Genomic DNA, 19,048 nt, shown 5'->3' on the forward strand with positions numbered 1-19,048 from the left:
ATGCCTGAACTTCTAAGTCATTTTAAAATCATTCATGGGTTTTGGACTTTTTTTTAAATTGTGTATACAAAGCACTGCACTATCACCCTGAACTTTTAGCGCTGACTAAAATAAGAGATAAACAGTTGCGCTACAGATTGGTTTAACTGTGCCTGAAGATGCTGAAGGGACAACAGCACAGAGCGATGCTTCCAGCATCGCCATCAGGAGATCACTCATTCCTGTGCCATATATCTACTAAAACCATACACCGAGCACATTAAGCCACCACGTCTACTTTTTGATCAGCTGTTAACTGCAGGCATTGGGATCAAAAGTTTAGTACAATAACTTCAACAATTTCTTTCTGTATCGTCTAAATGTTGCTTCTAATAAAGAAATTATTGAACAAGTTACAAGAATTATAGGACTATCTTTACAACATATGTCAGAACAATGACAAACCAAATGAACAGAATTATTCTAATCCTTATTGAAAACTGTATGAAAAATGAAGTAAATCACATACGACAAAATCCTGCAGTGCTACGGAGCTCAATTTAAGAAGCATTTGCTCTAAAATTTTAAAATCAGTCCCAGCCTGTAAAGTTGTTCTCCCAGAATCTAGCTGGCTGTATCTGTCCACTTTTTTCTCTGACAGCTTGATATACTGTCCCCCCTTTGTTACACATTTTGAATTCAATTTAGCATGCTACTTCCAATTAACCAGCACACACTTACTGCATTATTTGGCATTAAACAGGCCCATGTGTTCCTTTAGCTCCTGCCAATGTGAGAAGACAATACCCTAAGGTGAACAAGGCTATTTGTTCGGCAAGTATTAGGCTCTGGGAAGTGTCCAAGAAGTCTGATGGAAGCCTGCAGGTGTGCGGTTTCAAATACCTTCAAAGTGCTTAATGCCCAAGTCTTCCAGAAATGTTACACTTCATAACCAGCCTCTTCCAACAAGATTTATGCTCTGTTTTGAATATTTCTAATACTCTGGAGTCTGAGTGCCAGAAACCTCTATTTATCAGGCTTAGTCACTGGACAAGTTGCTCTGGTCAGGGATCTTTATACAAACCCATTTATATACAGGCCATTATTTATGCCGTACAAACTACTAAGAGCAGGTGTGATTTCAGTGTGTTTGCTCTGAATCTAAATTAGTTTAACAGAGTAAATTGTCATCCACAATATAAGCCTACTGCATTAAGGCTATCAATAAGGAGAAAACAAGAACAACTTTTAATGACAACTTTATATAAAAAAAAAATAAAAATAGCATCCTTTCACTGTGATATGTGTACAAGGAAAGTACAGTACAGTTTTGAGATACACCCCACATATTCTTTGAAAGGGGTCACAAATTCACAGATATAACATTGCTTTGCAACTGCTTATTAAAAGCAACAACCACCAAAAAAAACAAAAATCAACAACAAAACAACAACAACAACAAAACCAACACATAATAAACAACGTGCACACTACAAGTCTGAGATTCCTCGCTTACTGCTGGAAATTGCTTTACAGCATTCAAATTTAAAGCTTTGGCCCCTGCAAAATAATTACTGGGCAATTACAGCTCATGCATGGAGCTGCTGCAGTCAGCCACAAGTCCATGTTCAGAAAAGTCCTTCAGGAACTGGGGTCTGAGAAAGTTTCTGGCCTAACTATGAAAAATAAAATTAAAATTAACAGTGGGATGGGAAGATGGAGGTGTCTGGGTTCACCAGTTCTTTTTAAGAGCTCTTCACAAACTTTTCTTTGCTCTGATAAAACACTAAACTCTTACAGAAATGTTGTTACTTGTCATTGTTAGATCAGCACTGTGAAGCCAGGATGGCTCCAAACTCTGTCTTTGGCTACTCTGGAAAGGATAGAAAGGTATAATTTCCATGTTTGTCCCGTTGGCAACTTCTGACACTGTGATGGTTATTACTTACACAAACAGAAATCTGCAGCCAATCAAAATAATATGGTTGGCAAGAAATCTGGGCAAACTTTAATAGCTATGGTTCTTCAACATAAAAAGGATAAAAGTAGAATAATAATTTTTGGCAGGAGAAGCGGGGAATTTTTAAAATTCTGATTGTTTTCCTATGAGAATAGTGTTATAAATACTGAAGTCTAACTTAAAACATGTTGTTCTGGTTTCATGAATTCACATTGAATAAAATTCTGCTGGATCCACTGAGTTACACTCAGCTCATTTCCACTCTTCTCAAAGTGAAGTTATCTGGAATATACAACAAGGAAAGAGAGCGGCATTTCACACAGAAATTGCATGTTCAAAATAATTTAAATGTCTTTCAGAAAAGAGTTATCTGTGTATGCAAGTGTGTTACAGTGGAATACACAGAGCACTCGTTTCAAGAAAGCATAATTAACTTCAGTCCTCTGGGAATCAGATAGCCAAGAAAGTCATTACCAAGTGGAAGATGGACATAAATTTCAATCACAAAACATTTGCACTGAAGTTTTCACTTTCATTTTCAACAAACAGCAGTGCTATGTTCAGGATGTTCATCCTGACAGCCTTTCACTGATGAACCAAATAAGCAGTTATATTATTTTAGTAGTAATTAAGCTCACTTCCCACTCACTTGCCACAATGCCAATCTATTATAATTTAGTAGCTTTTCCATTACAAAAAGTCCATGCAGTCTAATAAAGACTATTTTTCAGGCACAGAATTATGTAAATTTGTTAATGTGAAGTAAGGAGTAGCATCAAGACACATTAATGATATCACAAGTAAATTGGCAATAGCTAATGATGAAAGGTTTTAGGTCTTCTTTTAGAAAATGACATCCTGTAAACATTTTCCCCGCTTTGTGAAAAAAGTGAAAACTTTCACAAATAGCAAACCAAGAAAAGACATTGAAAAGTCTACTTTTCATATTTTTTAAAATATTTAATTTTTATTTTCATCTTTATATGATTGTGCTTTATTCTATGTTTTGGAACAAAAAATCGTATTGAGGCCCAGATCAGAATGATCTGTTTAATGGTACTGAAGTGAACTTCTTTCCCCAGGGAAATACCATAAAGAAACCAAGAAGTATTCTGAAGGAGGAATTAATAAAAAAGACTATTGCATATGAATAGTTCTGTATGAATTGGCATTTTCCAATCTAAAAAAAAAAAAAGTTTGCTGAAAATATTTCCCAGGCAGATCTACTTGGGCCCCCGATTCATTGGCACAGGCTCAGTATCAGTCACTTAAAATACGTGTTTCATCATGTACCTAACGTTGTGACATTCTTTAAAAATACTTAATACAAAATCTTTTACTTCCTTTATAGTACATATTTACAATTCTAATATCAAGATACTGTGGAAAATGTAAACAAGAGTACACAGGTGTAAAGAATATGGCTTGGGAAAAGTTCCCCCTTTGATTAGCTGCTCTAATCACACACAAGTATACAAAGATAAGAAGAAAACAGTACATTTCATAAACTGCTGTCAAACAGCAAAATGTAAGTTCATGGGTTTTGTGCATTAGCTGCTGAGTAACCATACCAGACATCGGGCATCTTTCTGAGAACTGAAATGTCCACCAGACTGGACTGGGGCTGGTGAAGGGTTGTGGAGGTAACCAGGGGCTGGGGAACGGGGCCCCAGAGAGGTTGTGGGCTGTCCATCCTCGGAAATATCTAAAATAACTGGGTGATCTCTCAGCAACCTCATTTAACCTTGAAGTTGACCATGCTTTAAGGAGAAGCCTGAGGTCTCTTCTAAAGTATCTACTGTAAAATAATATGAAAAACTGAATGCAATGTTTGCGTTACTGTCGTAGTTTGTAGTAAATACAAAATCAAAAGACATCAGTCGCTTGACTTGGATGGTTCTTTTTCCCCAGCAGTTACTATGATGATATCTAATTGTCTTGCACAAGATTTACCTTAACAGTTCCAATTTGGTTAAACTGCCCCAACTTCACACCCTTTTGAGATCAGACCTAGGCCAGCACATCTCCGAAAGAACATATAAAATGTCATACCTGACAGAAAAGGCCTGCTGAGAACCACTTGCTTCTGACTAGTTTGGGGACAACAATTTTGTCATGTTTACATCAAGTCAAGCAAAAGTTCTAGTGATTTATTCAGCTATAACAAAGAAATGACAAGGGATCAGAATCAACCCCTGAGATTTTCTGGCTGAAAGCAGTTGGTTAATTAACTTGGTCACAGTCACAAATATCTTTACTGAGTTTACGATGGCTTCTACTAGCTATGAAGTGATGAATAGCAACAATAAGCCTTCCATGAAGCTTGAAAAACACTTCCCAAACCTGTATTGCTTTCAGTAGATCACAGTTTGAATTACAGTCCCAGGTGAGCAAGTGGTACTTGCTCTGTAGCAGACAGCTAATGGCTGCAGATTGGGTTAAGACCTGGGGTGAACCACGGGGTAAGTGTTACTTCACATTCTCATTAACCAACTGCAACAACAAACATTTTTAAAAATCACAAGTTAGCGTCAATTATTGTCAGTTTCTCTCTTTTATGACAAAAATATTTTCTTGCAGAGTTGCAATTTGTTGTGGTGTGTGAACACAAGTCCTGGAACAGCTTGTACTACCTTGTCCCCAGAGCCACCTTGTCCCCAGAGCCCATGGTCCTGGTGTCTTGTACTAAGTGCACTTCTGATCTAGTCAGACTCAAGAGGTTACTACCAAGGTTTTGTAACTCTGAACCTAAAGAGAGGTGAAAAGAGGTACTCTGAAATCTTCTCGGCTGGTTAATTCAGAATATTATAACAAAGACCATTATCTCTGTATAATGACTTAGTCCTATATTAAAGAACAACCTGTGTAAACATACAAAATAGCACCAAAATGTCCTTGTTCTAAGTGAACAACAGCGGCTGTTGAAGCATCAGGAAGGACTTTTTAAAACTGGCAATCAAGTTATTGTGCAGTAAGAGCACATTACAATCCTTTACATACAGAGCACACAGATTATCATTACACATATATATCCTTGCTAACTATCCACTTTCTCCATCCAGGATAAAACTTTCTGCATTAGACGTTAGAGTTTTACAAGAACTGCTGCACAGTTTGACTTGACAAACCACTGAGAAACTCAGCTGGCAAGATGGGAGAATGTAGAAAGCCAGAGCAGCCTGACAGATGACATCCTGCTCTTTAGAAACGAGACTCAGATGCAAGCAAGATACAGATGGAGACCTTCCAAGCAATCCACACTTAAAAGGCACATATTCTCAAATTAATTAACATCTTTTCAAGGACTGTGGTGGATTCTTCATCAGTTGCAATTTTAAAATCAGACTGGATGTTTTTCTAGAACGTAAGATATTTTTCAAAGAGGAATTTGGTGAATTTCACTAGTTTCTGTGCAATGTGATTTTGCAGTGAATCCATATTGGAGTCTTAATATGTTAAACACTCATTTAACTTCATGCCAGTTGTCAAGTGGGTTTAGAAAGTCACTTATACATGGTGAGGCTCACCGTCAGTTGATGTGTTACATGCTGCTTATCCTGATACTCTGGAGCTGGTTTTACTAAAAACATGTCCAAGCTTTCAAACAATGAATTATCGTATATATCAGAACGAGTGTCCCGAGCAGATTAATGGAGGGGTAAGAGGCTAGGAATAAATACATGAAACAGATTCAACTTTTTAAAAGGATCCAGCTACTAAATGGCCTCTGTAGTCTTCCATAAGAAGTGTGAATACTTCAGCACAATTCAAGCTGAATTGAATAGCTGTTTTCATATCCAAATTCAAATACCGTCTGTGCATATAAAACAGTTCATTTATTAGTCCAAATGTTACTGTTGTAGAGCTCTTGGAAAAATACTCCCTCTTTCTTGAGTTTGTTCTTCATAAAAAGGAGGCTTTGGAGGGCCACCTAGAGAATTAAGTAGAAACGCAGTCTTAGGTCTGTATAACATAATACTGAAATATTACATAGATTATACAATTTACACTTAAATAATTTAATAAATGGTACCCTTCAAAGGAAGGTAGAGGACTGAGTTAACTGGCCTCCTCACAGAGGCAGATGGAACCATCAAAACAGTAAAAGCAACTCTTAAATGGAAGGTTCCCAAAATATTTCCTAAACTAATGGCAGACTTGCATGATAACACCAAAAGCCAGACAAGTTTAGACTACACGTGAAAGGAAACAGCACACAGTACTGCATGTACCTCATGAAGAAGAGAAGTTACCTAAATTAAAAACAAAACAAAACAAGAAAACAAAAACAATAAAAACAAACAAACAAACAAAAAAACAACAGACAGACCAAAATATTTTGTGACCGTGCTGAGGTCCTTGGGCCCTCACAGATCAATCCAAGTCTATTTTTCAATGTTTTATCTACCTATCCAGCCACTTAGCCGACCTCATCATGCTCTTCAAATCCTGCCATCTCTATGAACAGTATGTGAGTGTGATGGCATGCACAGCAAGTAAACCTCTTCATTCATCTTACTAGGCTGTGGGATATCAGCTCTTTCAGGGCACAATTTCCTACCTACAGGCACAGAAGAGCATACAGCTCTCTAGCACAGCTGTGCTAGAGGCAGCCACAGGAACCCTTGAGCAAGTAGCACAACCTCTCCACATCAAAGCCCACTCTGAGGGGAAACCAGCTTGGCCAAAACTTCACACCCCCTGAGAATGAATCCCAGTGTTTGCAATATCCTCTGGCATTTGCAACCCAGGCTTCTGGGCCTGTGGGAGGGGCAGCACACACGGAAACAACCCTTCCAAGCAAAGCTGCTTCTATTGTAGGCTCTGAGTTTTTCACTTGGAGTTACTCACTGAGTTTTTTTGAGTTATTCACAAATGCAGAAGGGCTACTGCCTCACACAGCCTGACACAAACAGTGGTGGCTGCTGCTGAGCAGCACGTTGGCATGATGGGGTGCTACTCCTGTCCACGAGGTCCACTGACCATGGTCAGTGCATGATTTCTTTGACTAAGAAAGCCTATGCACCACCAGCTTGTGTTACCTTCTTTGCAGGTTGGCCCCATCCATGTGGCTGGGCACACGCACTTCCCGTTGTAGGGATTGCACTGGGATTTGCTGGCACACTGGCATCGCAGAGAGCAGTTGGGGCCGTACTGGTCCGACCTGCATCCTGGAAGGACAGAAGTGTTTGGAAGAGGGTGAATGCTTCTCCCTGTCTGATGGCTGTGCTACAGAAGAGCCTCCTTGAAAATGCGTGGACAGAAATAGAAGGAATTGAGACCAATGTCAGCATTCAGGGCAAAATGCAAACATGGTAAGAAAATTCGGGATATTTATTTAAAAAAAAAAAAAATCATAAAAGTCCCTGGACAGAATATAAACTTCACACATGCTCTGGTGAGAATGTAGACCTCCATCAAGCTCTACAGACAAGGGGAAGCTTTGTTAAGCTCAACTGCTGAACTGAAAATAATATTGTTTTTTAATCCCTTTATACCATCTGGCATAAAAACCTGGGTTAGAAGAATTAACCTTGTTTTGCCCAAAGTTATATACTTACCAATATAAAACTAAAAAAAAAAAATTAAAAAAAAAATCAGTTATTATTATGCTGTATAAGAAACTGTCTCAAATAATAACATGTTTTTGCTGTATTTCTCTCAGGAGATACAGATCTGGGATCAGGAAGCTGCTTAGACACCTACATCTGCTAATATTAAAACATGACATCTTGGAAAGCCTTGCAGTCCTCAAGTTTCATCTACCGCGTGGTCCACCCAAACTGTAACCCAGCTGTCCTAAAGAAGTTCCCGGAATGGGAATCATCCCCGGTGTCCAGCCAGAGGTTGGCAGCCCAACAGAAGAGATCTTGGGATTTGCTCAGGAAAGTTCCTGTCAGCGTCCTGGAGCCACACTATCTCCTGTGGCTCTCTACTGGCTTGGCTGCCAGTGAGCAGCAGCAAAGAGCTTCCACTCACAGAAAGTGGGACTGGAAATTAATCCATTTTATGTATATTCATACATCGTGCTCTGATCACACAACTCTGCTGCCTCCTGGCAATTTCAGCTCACAAAAGGTCTCTATCTACCTTCGCTGCAAAGGATGGACAAGAACATTTCATGCCTAGGCTGACAAATGCTCATTGCAAATTTTTATGCATTCGGAGTACAGGCAGGAAGGGAAAGTTAGCAGCAGGTCACAGGGCAGGGTGCTAAATGCATTGTAAACAATGGCCCTCTCTCCCTCACCTCGCCGAAAACCGCTGTAAATAATCCAGGCGCTTGCTTTCTCACGCAGGCACCATGAGGTAAATAAAAGTGCTCCCGAGCCCTGCATCAGCTGCAGCCCCAACACGTGGCAGAACTCTCCCCATGCGCTCAGAGCTTGGCCTTTTCAATTAGGAAATGTTATGAGAAAAGGTCTCCTCGAACACCTCTGGACCTGATTTTAATTTATGTAATACCACATTTTCATGTTAATAACAATGTGTATTTAAGACATCTGTTTGAAAGTCTGCAATGTTAATTTACTACAGAAAAGGAGCGCCCATAAAAGTCTGTTATATTCTCTCTCTTTTTTTTCTTTTTAATTAACATTTTGCCTGTTTAATGGGTGCTTTACCAGAGTTCAAATTAAAATCAGGCCTTTTATCTTTATGGCTGCTGCACAGACACAGCTGCTCACAGTTATATCACAGATGAACTGAGCCTAATTGAAAATAAAAATGCAAATAAAACCTACCCCATAACAGCTTTTCATGGATGGGGGCTACCCCAGTTGATTTAAGAAAAATAAAAATGACTCCTAGAGTTTGCAAGAAGCAAGAACTGGGCTCAGATTTTTGGTGCTGAGCTTCCCCCTTGCGTTCCATTTCTGCTAAAATTTCACTGGCAAGGCCTCTGGGTGCACAGAGCCCTCCTTGCTGCGGGGTGGATAAGTCCCAGTCCCACCAGTGCCTGGAGACTGGATTGCTTCAATTTCTGACCACACGACAGTGCAGTCCAGCAAGCAAACCATTCTCTTTTAGTTTTTTGGATTGCACTGGCCCCCCTAAGCTCCAGGCGATTACTTGACCTCTTGCTTGCATTAATAACAGGGTATTTAAAGCTGTTTCCTGCCCTCTCTTCGAACAAAAGGAGGAATAATATTTCCCCCCTGTGATTCTGGGGCTTGGGAGGATTGTGGTTCCTTGCGTGATCCCCCAACATTAATTAGCACGTGGGCGTTCACTCCCTGTATCTTGTTTGCCACGGCATTAGGATCACACATCTATTCTTACACTGGTTTAAACCAGCGTGATTCTTTCTACCGATTACCCTAAATTTCCACCAGCACAACTGAGATCAGAACCTGGCTCAAGAACCTTGCCTGTCCTTTCTGCCTCTCAACCCTGCAATGGTTTCATCAGTTGCTTGGTTTTCTTTACAGAAGAATTTTCTCACCTATTTTTATACCCGTGTTGCAAAATAATCCTGCTTTTGTGGGCCAACCATTTACCAAACACACAACCCAAGTGTCTGTGCTGAAAATGAGGCAATTCTATTTGGATTAAATGTTCCCGGACTACTGCTGAGTCCTAGAGCCAGGAACATCTGCTGATGCTCACTATCCTCACCTGGAGCTGGACACTTTTGCACTGGTCTGAAAATCCCCACAAACGTCCCAGTGACAAAACACCCGTGTGATTTGATCCCTTCATGCCTAATTGCAGCCCTTTTGAGTCCATCCCACTACATCTGCAGAACTTGTGGGTTTCTCAGTGTGTTGTTCAGCAGTGCCTGTTCTCTGAAACTCAATGACATTTTACTGCTGACCCATACATGGTTTCTCTATCGGTCTATCAATTTAAATATTGATTAAATCAAGAGTACAGCCTGTTGCTGAAAATGGTGATAACATGCACGAGAGTAATTTGCTGCAAACAATGTGTTCTTGAATACTTTGTACTGGCAAATGTCCTTTCCCAGTTATGCTCAGACCAACCAACGGGTCATATTGGTTTAACTGTGCATAGTCCAGCCCCTAGAAAATATTCCTCTTACCGATGTCGCATTTGTCTCCAGTCTTCCCAGGTGGGCAGAGGCACTTCCCGGTGGCTGGGTCACAGGGAGCTCCTCCACAGTCGCACCGACGCTGGCAGCTCTCTCCAAACCACCCGTTGTCACAGCCTGGTGGGAACAGCATTGTTTTAGGTGCACTGCACATGAGCATTGCAAGAAATACATCAGGCCAGAAGAGCTTTTGAAGGATGTCTCAGAGAAAAGCTCATAAACTCTCAGCTGAACCTGGTGCAAATGCCAACTTTAATGAAGGACTGAATTCAGTGGAACAGGCATAATATTTATATGAACTCTCGTTCTGTTGGTTTCATCTAATCCAACATATCAAAAGTATCTGTAAATCTGTCCCAAAATGTTACTGGCACTTATTTTCCTTTTTAATTAGAACTCTTTAGTAGACCATTCCATAACACTCAACTGGCTTGACATGCACCAATTTAATAATCTTACTTGGAATTTTAGAAGCAAATTTAAAATCAGTGCAAGAAACTTATTCTTAATAAGCAACATGTGGAACTCATTGCTGCAAGACAGCATGGAGACCAGGACTTTCACTCTGTTAATCAAAACCAGGTTAGTTAATTTATAAGGAAATGAGAACACCCAGCTATGTAACAGGTAAAGGATCACACGTTCAATGTTCCAGGATATTCACAAAGCTCAAAATATGGAAGATGTTGCTCTCAACAAACAAACTTTTAAATGCTAATGTGATTTGTTTATTTTTTTACATCAGATGGGTATGAGTACCTTTGTCACAGTGGATACCCTGATAACCCAAAGGACAAATGCACTGCCCTGTCACGGCATCGCAGCTTGCTCCATTTTTACAGGCACATGCATGAAGACAGCTTAGCCCATAAAATCCAAGGGGGCACCCTGAGAAATGAAAGTGTCAAGTGAGGAAAGTTTATTAAGAAAAACATACATCCCTTTAAAATCCTCTGTATTTGCAGCTACCTTCCCTGGGAGCCAACAAAAGTGGTATTTACCATTACTGCTAATAATCCCATCTGCTCTTAAACTCACCAGCAACACCCCAACGTCAGAGGTATGCGAGTTACTATGCCTGGAAGCAGACGGGTGATCTGGTACAACACCAGAACTTTAACTGAACCGCCACCGAACCGCTCTGCCACCCCACATTGTGTTACTGCTGGAAACCAGGCGACCCGGGCTGCTGTGGGGTTCTTACTGTGCTCGCAGGAGCGTCCGTAATACCCTTCGGGGCACTGGCAGCACCCCGTGAACCTGTCACAAGTGCCGTTGTGCTGACACATGCAGTCCAAGCCACAGCCAGAGCCGTACTTCCCAGGGAGACATTCTGTCGACCACATGCGGACAAAAAAAAAAAAAAAAAAAAAAAAAAAAAAAAGAAAGAATCACCAACCTCACCCAGAAAAGCTCCTACCTGACAGCTTTTCCAGCTGAGGTGTAATGCCCACGTAATAACTTATAACTTAACCATAATAACTCAGGTGAGCAATTCTTATGAATTTCCTTCTCTTCATGCAGGTGTGCTCACTGAAGGCACAGCATTTCTGCACCATTATTACAAACCTACTTACTTTGATGAGAATTGCTTTATAGATGTTCGAAGAGCTCACTTTTTTTATACTTCTTCTAGTCTACCTCTTTAAATTTGTCTCTTCATACAGTCAACGTTGAACCTTCACACCCCTAAAGTGTTTTGAAGCCACAGAATAAATGGTATCTTTTCTTTTTTTTTTTTTTTCCCCTACATCTACAGCAATACTTTCTTTAGACTCTTACAAAGTGTGAAAGAAAACACAGAGCTTTTCCTCCTCTGTGTTATCATTGGAGTTCACACTATTTGACTCCTAATAAAAATGGGAGGTGATTTTTTCACACATAGCGACAGACTTTCCATGTATAATTAGATATCTACTTTTACAGAACTAAACTCATCTCAAATTGCTGAAAGTCAAGTCATGCAAAAGTGACTGTGTCAATATAATTAATCTATGCATCATTTCTACAGAAGTTAACTTCCACGGCTGTGATAATTGGAATCTGTGCAGAGCGACTTAACTGAGCGTGGCCATCCACATAATCAGATTCGTAACTCTGCAAATGTCAGACAAGATCTTTCAAGACCATCATATCTAATCAACAGAAAAAAGACGCCTGATTAGCTTTGATTTCTAGTCAAAACAGACTCAAAACCATCCTGCTGTGGAAATTAAGATTGAGTTTTCCAATAGCTTAGTATCTGTGTCAAAAGATAAACACTGAAGATCTTTCTGACGATACCACACACCTCCTTTACGTGACGGGTACATGTCTGTCCTAGTGCTTGACACCAGAGACTTTTTGTTTAAACACACCTAGAGGATGCACATGTGTTCTGCTATTCCGCATGGCACCTGCATGACCCCACCAGGGCCTTGCAACCCAATCACAGCCCATGGGTGGTGATAGAGACTTCAAGGAACAGAGAGATGAACACACACAGCCTATGCAACATGATATTAGCCAGTTATTCGTTAACTGCACTGTTTTGTGTGTGTGTGAATTTTAGTGCTTGTCCACTGTGGAATTAAAATGACAACTCCATATATGTATATATATACATATATATTCTTATATACATGTATATAAGAAACAGGTCTATCAGTCTTGTCAGGTACAAAGGGAAACAATTGCATAGAATTGCTTAAAATCTGTCATTTCTGGTTGCCTCTATAACAACCAGTTCTTGGTAGAGATATGTATGGAGCTGGAGGTGGTTATTCTACAGATGTCAGGGGCAGGAAGGCCGTAAATGAGGGTCCTGGAGAGTGCTGAGGACATTGCACTGTGGCAGCTATAATGTAATGACGATATCATGTTAAATGTGAAGCTGACCGTTTAATTGATATCATATCAGTAAACTCATGGTTTCCTGCCCACGTAAGTCTGTAACTCTACAGATATCTCTCATCTAGAAAGAGAAATGGGAACACAGCTGGCAGGAGGTTTTCTAGAGTGAAAACTGAGCTTATTCTGTTAAGTGTGGTTTCCCTCGTGTAAGAGAGAGCTAACATGGAGAAGTAAGGATGTGGTAGCATGAGCATTTCAATTGCTTTGGACAGATGTTGCCAAAACATCAGAGAAATCAATACATGGGATGTTTAAGTGCAGTCTAATGTCAAAAGGAAAAGAATATCAAGAGAGACTGTAATGAGAGGAGAAAGATGCTGTCGTCTGCTGACATTGGGAGAGTGTGTGAAAGAAGATACAAAACAATGTTCCCAAGAAAAAAGAATACAAAACTTGGACAGAAGAAATAGGAGTCTGTGCAAAGGAATTTATGAGGATTAAATTATGAGGACTCACGAGGAAACTGCCTCTAAAATAAAATATCTAAAGCTCTAACTTGAGGCAATACAGCAGGAGAGAAGCTACAGAGACAAATCCAGCTGGGAGAGAGCTCTGGCTTAAGCTAAACCTGTCCCCGTTTGAGGATCCATAGCCACTACAAACCCCTGCTGGAAGGTACACGTTCACTACCATCAAAGCAGAAAATTACCTTTCTCACACACTTTTCCTGTCCAGCCGAGTCCGCAAGTGCAGCTGCCATCCACGTGGTCACAGATACCGCCGTTCTGACAGGCACATGTCAGGAGGCAGTTGGGGCCATATTGTCCCTGGGGACACACTACAGAGAATTAACAAAAGTTTGGAAAAAAATAAATTAGCATCCCCCAAAAAAGATGAATGTGACAGGGAATTAATACAGACACATGCTCCCCACCGAGTATCCCAATTGCCTGATGTACGCAAGGGCCGTGGGACACATGCATTTCTACACTCTGTCCTTATTAGCAATTTAATCCAAACACTCCTTGTCTCTCATTATCTCCTCACTTAACTCCACTCCATATTTGCTTTTCTTGCTATCTTCACTTTGTCCCATCCTTCACTGCCTGCTATTCAGCAAATCCTCTCCTTTTGCTTTTCCAGTTCAAGTAATTTGCTTCAAAATATAGCCCCTTCCATCCACAGCGCCCTCACACTGCTCATGTTGTGTGGCATACACTCCTCTTCTCCCCATCTTTATATTTGTGCTGCTTGAACTGCAGTCTCTGAAAGCAGTGGCTAGTTTTGTAGGGAAACCAGAGCAATGGTGCTGCTGGTGGTGAAGCAAAGCAGTGAGATGTGGGCAGGAGACAGGGGCAGGATAAAGGTAGGGTGATCAGAGGGGGACAGGGGCTGAGATCCTGCAAAGTACAGCAAGCTGCAGGGTTATCAAGCAAATGTTGGCTCCAGATACGTTGGGAAACACATCCATAAACAATGTTTGGCGCTGAGTTTTATTTGCTGGTTGTTACAACTACATGCCAAACTGACGAGATGACCTCAGGTCCCGCTTTGTTACCTTGCTGACAGCTGGGTCCCGTTTGGCCAGGAGGACAGGTACACTTGCCAGTCCGTGGGTCACACTGACCTTGACCACATGCACAAAACTGGGTGCAGTCCTTCCCAAATCGATTTTCAGGGCAAGCTGAAGGAAACAGAGTCTTTTGTTAAACACCCTGGCTATCCAATGCCAGATTTCATTTCCAATGGAGGCAGGATCCTACAGGTAGAGTCGGCTTCCTTTTTATCCCAGCTAATGTGCTTCAAAATTACAACTACGAAAACAAAACCCACCCAAAGACATGACTGCTTCTTCCTCCAAAACTTTTTTTGAGGTTATAAATAAAATCCAGGCTTACACATGAAATATTTAGTAGGTTTTCCACCAGAAAGGTGAGTGCACAACTGAAATATCAGCTGCTCATGCTGCCAGCTAAAGATTTCTTTCCTTCCTTAGTATTGATGCTCTCCTATGCTGAAGAGCAAAGCTAGAGGTGACTGAGCATTGTGTTTCTGTGAATAAGCTGAGGAAAACTTCAGAAAGTGACTGAATATGATAAAACATCAGGTAAGCTTTGATTAGCACTAAACCTGTATGGTCAGTACAGGTATAGCAAATGGAAATCCCAATGGTGCTGTGTTTACCCATATAAGGAGATCACAGCTTTGGAAACACCAAAGAAATTCAGTCACAAATTTTAGCACTTAAATAGAGAAGTAAGAGTAGGGTTGCCATGGAGCCTTTACCAGTTTTGCCATGACAAAACTTGATCTTTTTCCCATTTATTGAAAATAATGGCACCATAGCGTGAAGCAAAATATTGAGATAATTTCTCAACCTAGAAATTTTGGACAGGAAGAAGGAACTTGAGCAATTCATGCTGAGTTGGCTCTAGAAATAAATTTGGGCAAGCAGGTTGTAATCCTGGGATGAGTGTCCTTGTTTCTACTCACGCAGAAGAGAGGGAAAATATTTTGCAAGAGAATTTTTACAAAGCTGGAATCCTGATTTACAGTTCAAGGAGGAGGTAACCAGGATCTGTCTGGTTTTATACTGACAAATTCTTCTGTGGATTATTCTCTCTGCTATTTTTTTGAACGAAGCAGAACATGAATGTTGGCTTACTTTTACTACAGTCGGCTCCAATGAAACCAGGCGCGCAATCACAAGTTCCCGACACAGGGTCGCAGTGGCCTCCATTCATGCATTTACAGGCTTTTTGGCAGTACGAACCATAAGTACCTTTTGGACACCCTGTTTTTATAAAAATAAAAATAAAAATAAAAAAGGGTAATTAGGCTATGTTGCTACTGGGACCATTGCATTTCATGTCATAAGCACTTTGTTACTTTCATCCAAAATTAGATTTTCATTTTCTAACTTTATTTGCTTCTGGAGGGCCAGGAGTAGGCATTGATGAGCAGATGGTTGCCTTGGGCAGTGCTCCCCTCTCCAACTCCAAGTCAAAGCCCTGGGGAGCCTGCCCGACTGCTGCTACTGAGCCTGCTGCTCCTGGCTCTGCTCTTCCCATTTCTCATATGCGAAGGTAGCAAGAAAAGCAAGCCCGGCTCTTCAGAGATTTTTCTCCTGGGTTTCTATTCCAAATCAATGCGCTCCCCCTTTCCTTTCCATTGCAGAGATGGAGAGATGGGGCCCTGGTCCTTCCTCCTCTGGGCAACAACAGCCTGTTGAGAAGCCACGAGCAGTCTCTGCCTCATTCAGCTGTCATTTTAGCTGACCAGTTCTAGGCAGCAGGCAAGTCTCATCCTGTAAAAAAAATGTTTAAGTAGCAGAAATTTTGATTCCTCTATAATCTATTTTTTTGCTCCAAACTGGCATTTGCATTGCTCTGGCAAATCTAATGGAGGGCTACGAAAATGTGCACGTGACAATAACACGAAATCTCAGGAGACATCTTCTCAGAACATGGATATAGCAGAGAGATGCTTTAAATGCAAAGCCAGAAATTTTGCCTGAGAAAAATAAAGCTTTTTCTGGGTGATAGCGAATATTTCTGCTTCTTTCTGGACAGCTCATGTTGAAGGAACATTGAAAACAAGATCAGGAGGACATTAATGCATCTGCCACGCTTAGCTCATGTTTTCAGGATACTCTTTAGAGACAGAGAGGCTGGAATTGAGGAAAAAAGCTGGGCAGAGCTGCTAGGCATGTTTCTCTGGCTGCCAGGGCTGACTCCAGCATGCCACCACCCAGCCCTGGAGAGGCAAGTTGCTCCCCCAGTTTCCTGGTGTACTGGAAGGGAGAAAAGCCAGTGCTTTCAGAGCAACGTGATCATCATTCTACATTTGCATTCATGCTGCTGCCTCTGAATGACATTTCTTTGCTCCTTCTTTCCTTCTGTTAATCCCCACCAAAGGAAAGCCTATGGCTACTTTGGCAATCTGGCTGAATATATATTTGCACGTCTCCAGGCAACAGATCTCTTGCAATCTGTGTATAAGGAACTTCATATATTTTTCTCTCTTTTCTGAAGGCATGAAAGCATAGTGTGAGTGCCTGGAGAAATCCATGGATTTTTTGAACCACTCAGTAGAGAGGGAGAGCTTACGGTAAAGCTTTAAAGGGATGCCTTTTAAAATAAAATTGAAAATTGGCTTCTGCTCAAATCAGGATAGCAGATCATCAGGACTAAACAGATACACACTTTTCCAACATGCGGATACTCTCCTCAGCCCTTCTCAACCATGGCTTCTTCTCAATGAATACTTCGTCATCACTGCTTCCATCTGTCGGCACAGAAAATCTGTTTCATGTGCAAACCCTGGCATCAAGGTGTGAACCCTGCAGCACCTATTAGATTTCCACTAAGAAATGAAGCTAAGGACACTCCCTGATTCAATGATTAAGTTGGACTCTGAGTGACTTTCTCTCTTCCTCCTCCCTTTCCTTTCAGTCATCTTTTGGCTTTCTTCTCTGTTAATTCAGTTTCCCACACTCCCATACATGCGGCTTGTCCGTGGCAAAGATTTCAGAGCTGTTCCTCAGCTCAAGACTAGCAAGAGCTGTTCCAGTACTGCAAGGGGGTGCAGCCATTCCCCCCGTACCAATTTATTTACCCTTGCAGCATTTCCTTTAGCTTTATTCAACAAGAAGCAGCACAAGCAGGGCAAACACGTTGGCTGCAGTGTTCACATGATTACTAACAAGGCCATCCCTGCTGCTGCTTTGCAGCAGAGCTTCTATGCAGAAAGCTCGGGCAATTTACACAGCGTCCTGCCATTTAAGCGGGCTCAGCATTTATAAAGAGGGTTAGCCTCTAACCACCAGTTATCTAATAAAGACATTTTCTAATTTAACAGTTTCCTGTGCATCTGACATGTTATTCTGAGAGCGGCAGGAGAAGCAGCCAGATTTCTAACTCATTTCCTGATTTTTTCCTTCTGGTTTGGGTGGGTTTGCCATGACCAAGAGTTCCTAAATCTTTTCATACCAACCACATACTCTAGGGCTTTCCTTACCAATATTATTAATTGCACTGTCAAAAACACTTTTTGGAAGCATCCCGTTACCTACAAATCGAAGTCGGTGAGGTCTTTCAGAGCTCACCCAGCTCAATAAATGCCACAGAGACGTAGCATGGTTTTTCTGTCCGTGACAACACCCCTTACTGGGTTTATTCCTAACTTCACTCCAGTAGATCTGCCTATCCACTGAGTTATGGACAACTGATGGGAACCTTATTGCTAGTTTGTCTGCTTCCTCGGGATCCTGCCAAGAGACTGTTTCAGCTCTTCACTCCAAAATTTGAGAACATGAAAGCCTCGTTGCTCTTGGCTCCTGGAAATTTGACTTCCCAGCCAACTACACCTTTTATAGATATTTTCTTGAACCTTTTTTCACAGTACTATAAATACAGCAATAGTTGCCAGAAACCATTTCCAGCAGCATCCAGCCACATGTTGACTGGACTGAAGCCCACTTCACGTCTTTGGGAGCGGCTCCCTATGCTGTTTTTAATATTATATCGAAAGCTTCTTCATCTTGGAGCAGCCCCAGCTCTTTCTGTAGCGAGGATGGCAGGAACAAGCAGTATTTCCACCAAAGTCACACTAATCCCTGTTTATCAGACAGTGTCACTTCAGAATCAGGTCCGTGATCTCTCAATCCACTGACCTTAACCTAAAAATAATTCACACCTGAACTGTTTTCCTTCCATTTTTGTATCTCTAAGGCTTGACCAGAGCAACATAAGGGAGAATATGAAAAATAAACCATAGATGCAAGACAAACTTTTTCCCCTCTGTGAATCTCTACCATTTCATTTTCTCTCCTGTAAAAGTTTAACAAAACTCTATTTATTATGTGAGAATTTGCTGTGCAAGATACTGTGTATTTATGGAATCTGGGAGAACACAGCACTGCAAAGGATCACGTCTCGTATGATATAGATTAATCCTAGCTACATAGGAATCAACGACAAAATGCCCTTTGAATGTAACAAAACACAGATTTCATTTTGTAAGTTTTTTTTTTTTTATATATATCAAAACTTGAGTATAATTATTAATGTTTTAAATTTTAATTTTTGAAGTGAAATTCTAAGGACCTAAGCATAAGCAAGGATGTTTATTATAATCTGTAGAAATTTAGTACCACATGCACAGGTAATGACTACTGAAAGATTACTACATAAAAGGTAATAGGCTAACCATGATTAAATCTT

The 19,048-nt window shown here is 40.9% G+C and overlaps 1 protein-coding gene across 1 annotated transcript in view; it reads right to left on the bottom strand.

Annotated features, from left to right (window-relative positions):
- Nucleotides 1-1,238: 1,238 nt before the first annotated feature.
- LOC309881313 (uncharacterized protein) overlaps nucleotides 1,239-19,048 on the bottom strand; it is a 192,302-nt gene continuing 174,492 nt past the window's right edge. The window contains exons 30-37 of the mRNA XM_082767152.1: nucleotides 15,490-15,618; nucleotides 14,383-14,508; nucleotides 13,534-13,662; nucleotides 11,197-11,325; nucleotides 10,752-10,880; nucleotides 9,984-10,109; nucleotides 6,982-7,110; nucleotides 1,239-5,870 (exon numbers count right to left, since the gene is read on the bottom strand). Of these exons, the coding sequence (XP_082623278.1) occupies nucleotides 5,791-5,870; nucleotides 6,982-7,110; nucleotides 9,984-10,109; nucleotides 10,752-10,880; nucleotides 11,197-11,325; nucleotides 13,534-13,662; nucleotides 14,383-14,508; nucleotides 15,490-15,618 (977 nt within the window). The 3' untranslated portion in view covers nucleotides 1,239-5,790. The remainder of the gene's footprint in view (nucleotides 5,871-6,981; nucleotides 7,111-9,983; nucleotides 10,110-10,751; nucleotides 10,881-11,196; nucleotides 11,326-13,533; nucleotides 13,663-14,382; nucleotides 14,509-15,489; nucleotides 15,619-19,048) is intronic.

Source organism: Aythya marila, assembly GCF_965140915.1.
Source record: "Aythya marila genome assembly, chromosome: 9".
NCBI classification, from domain to species: Eukaryota; Metazoa; Chordata; class Aves; order Anseriformes; family Anatidae; genus Aythya; species Aythya marila.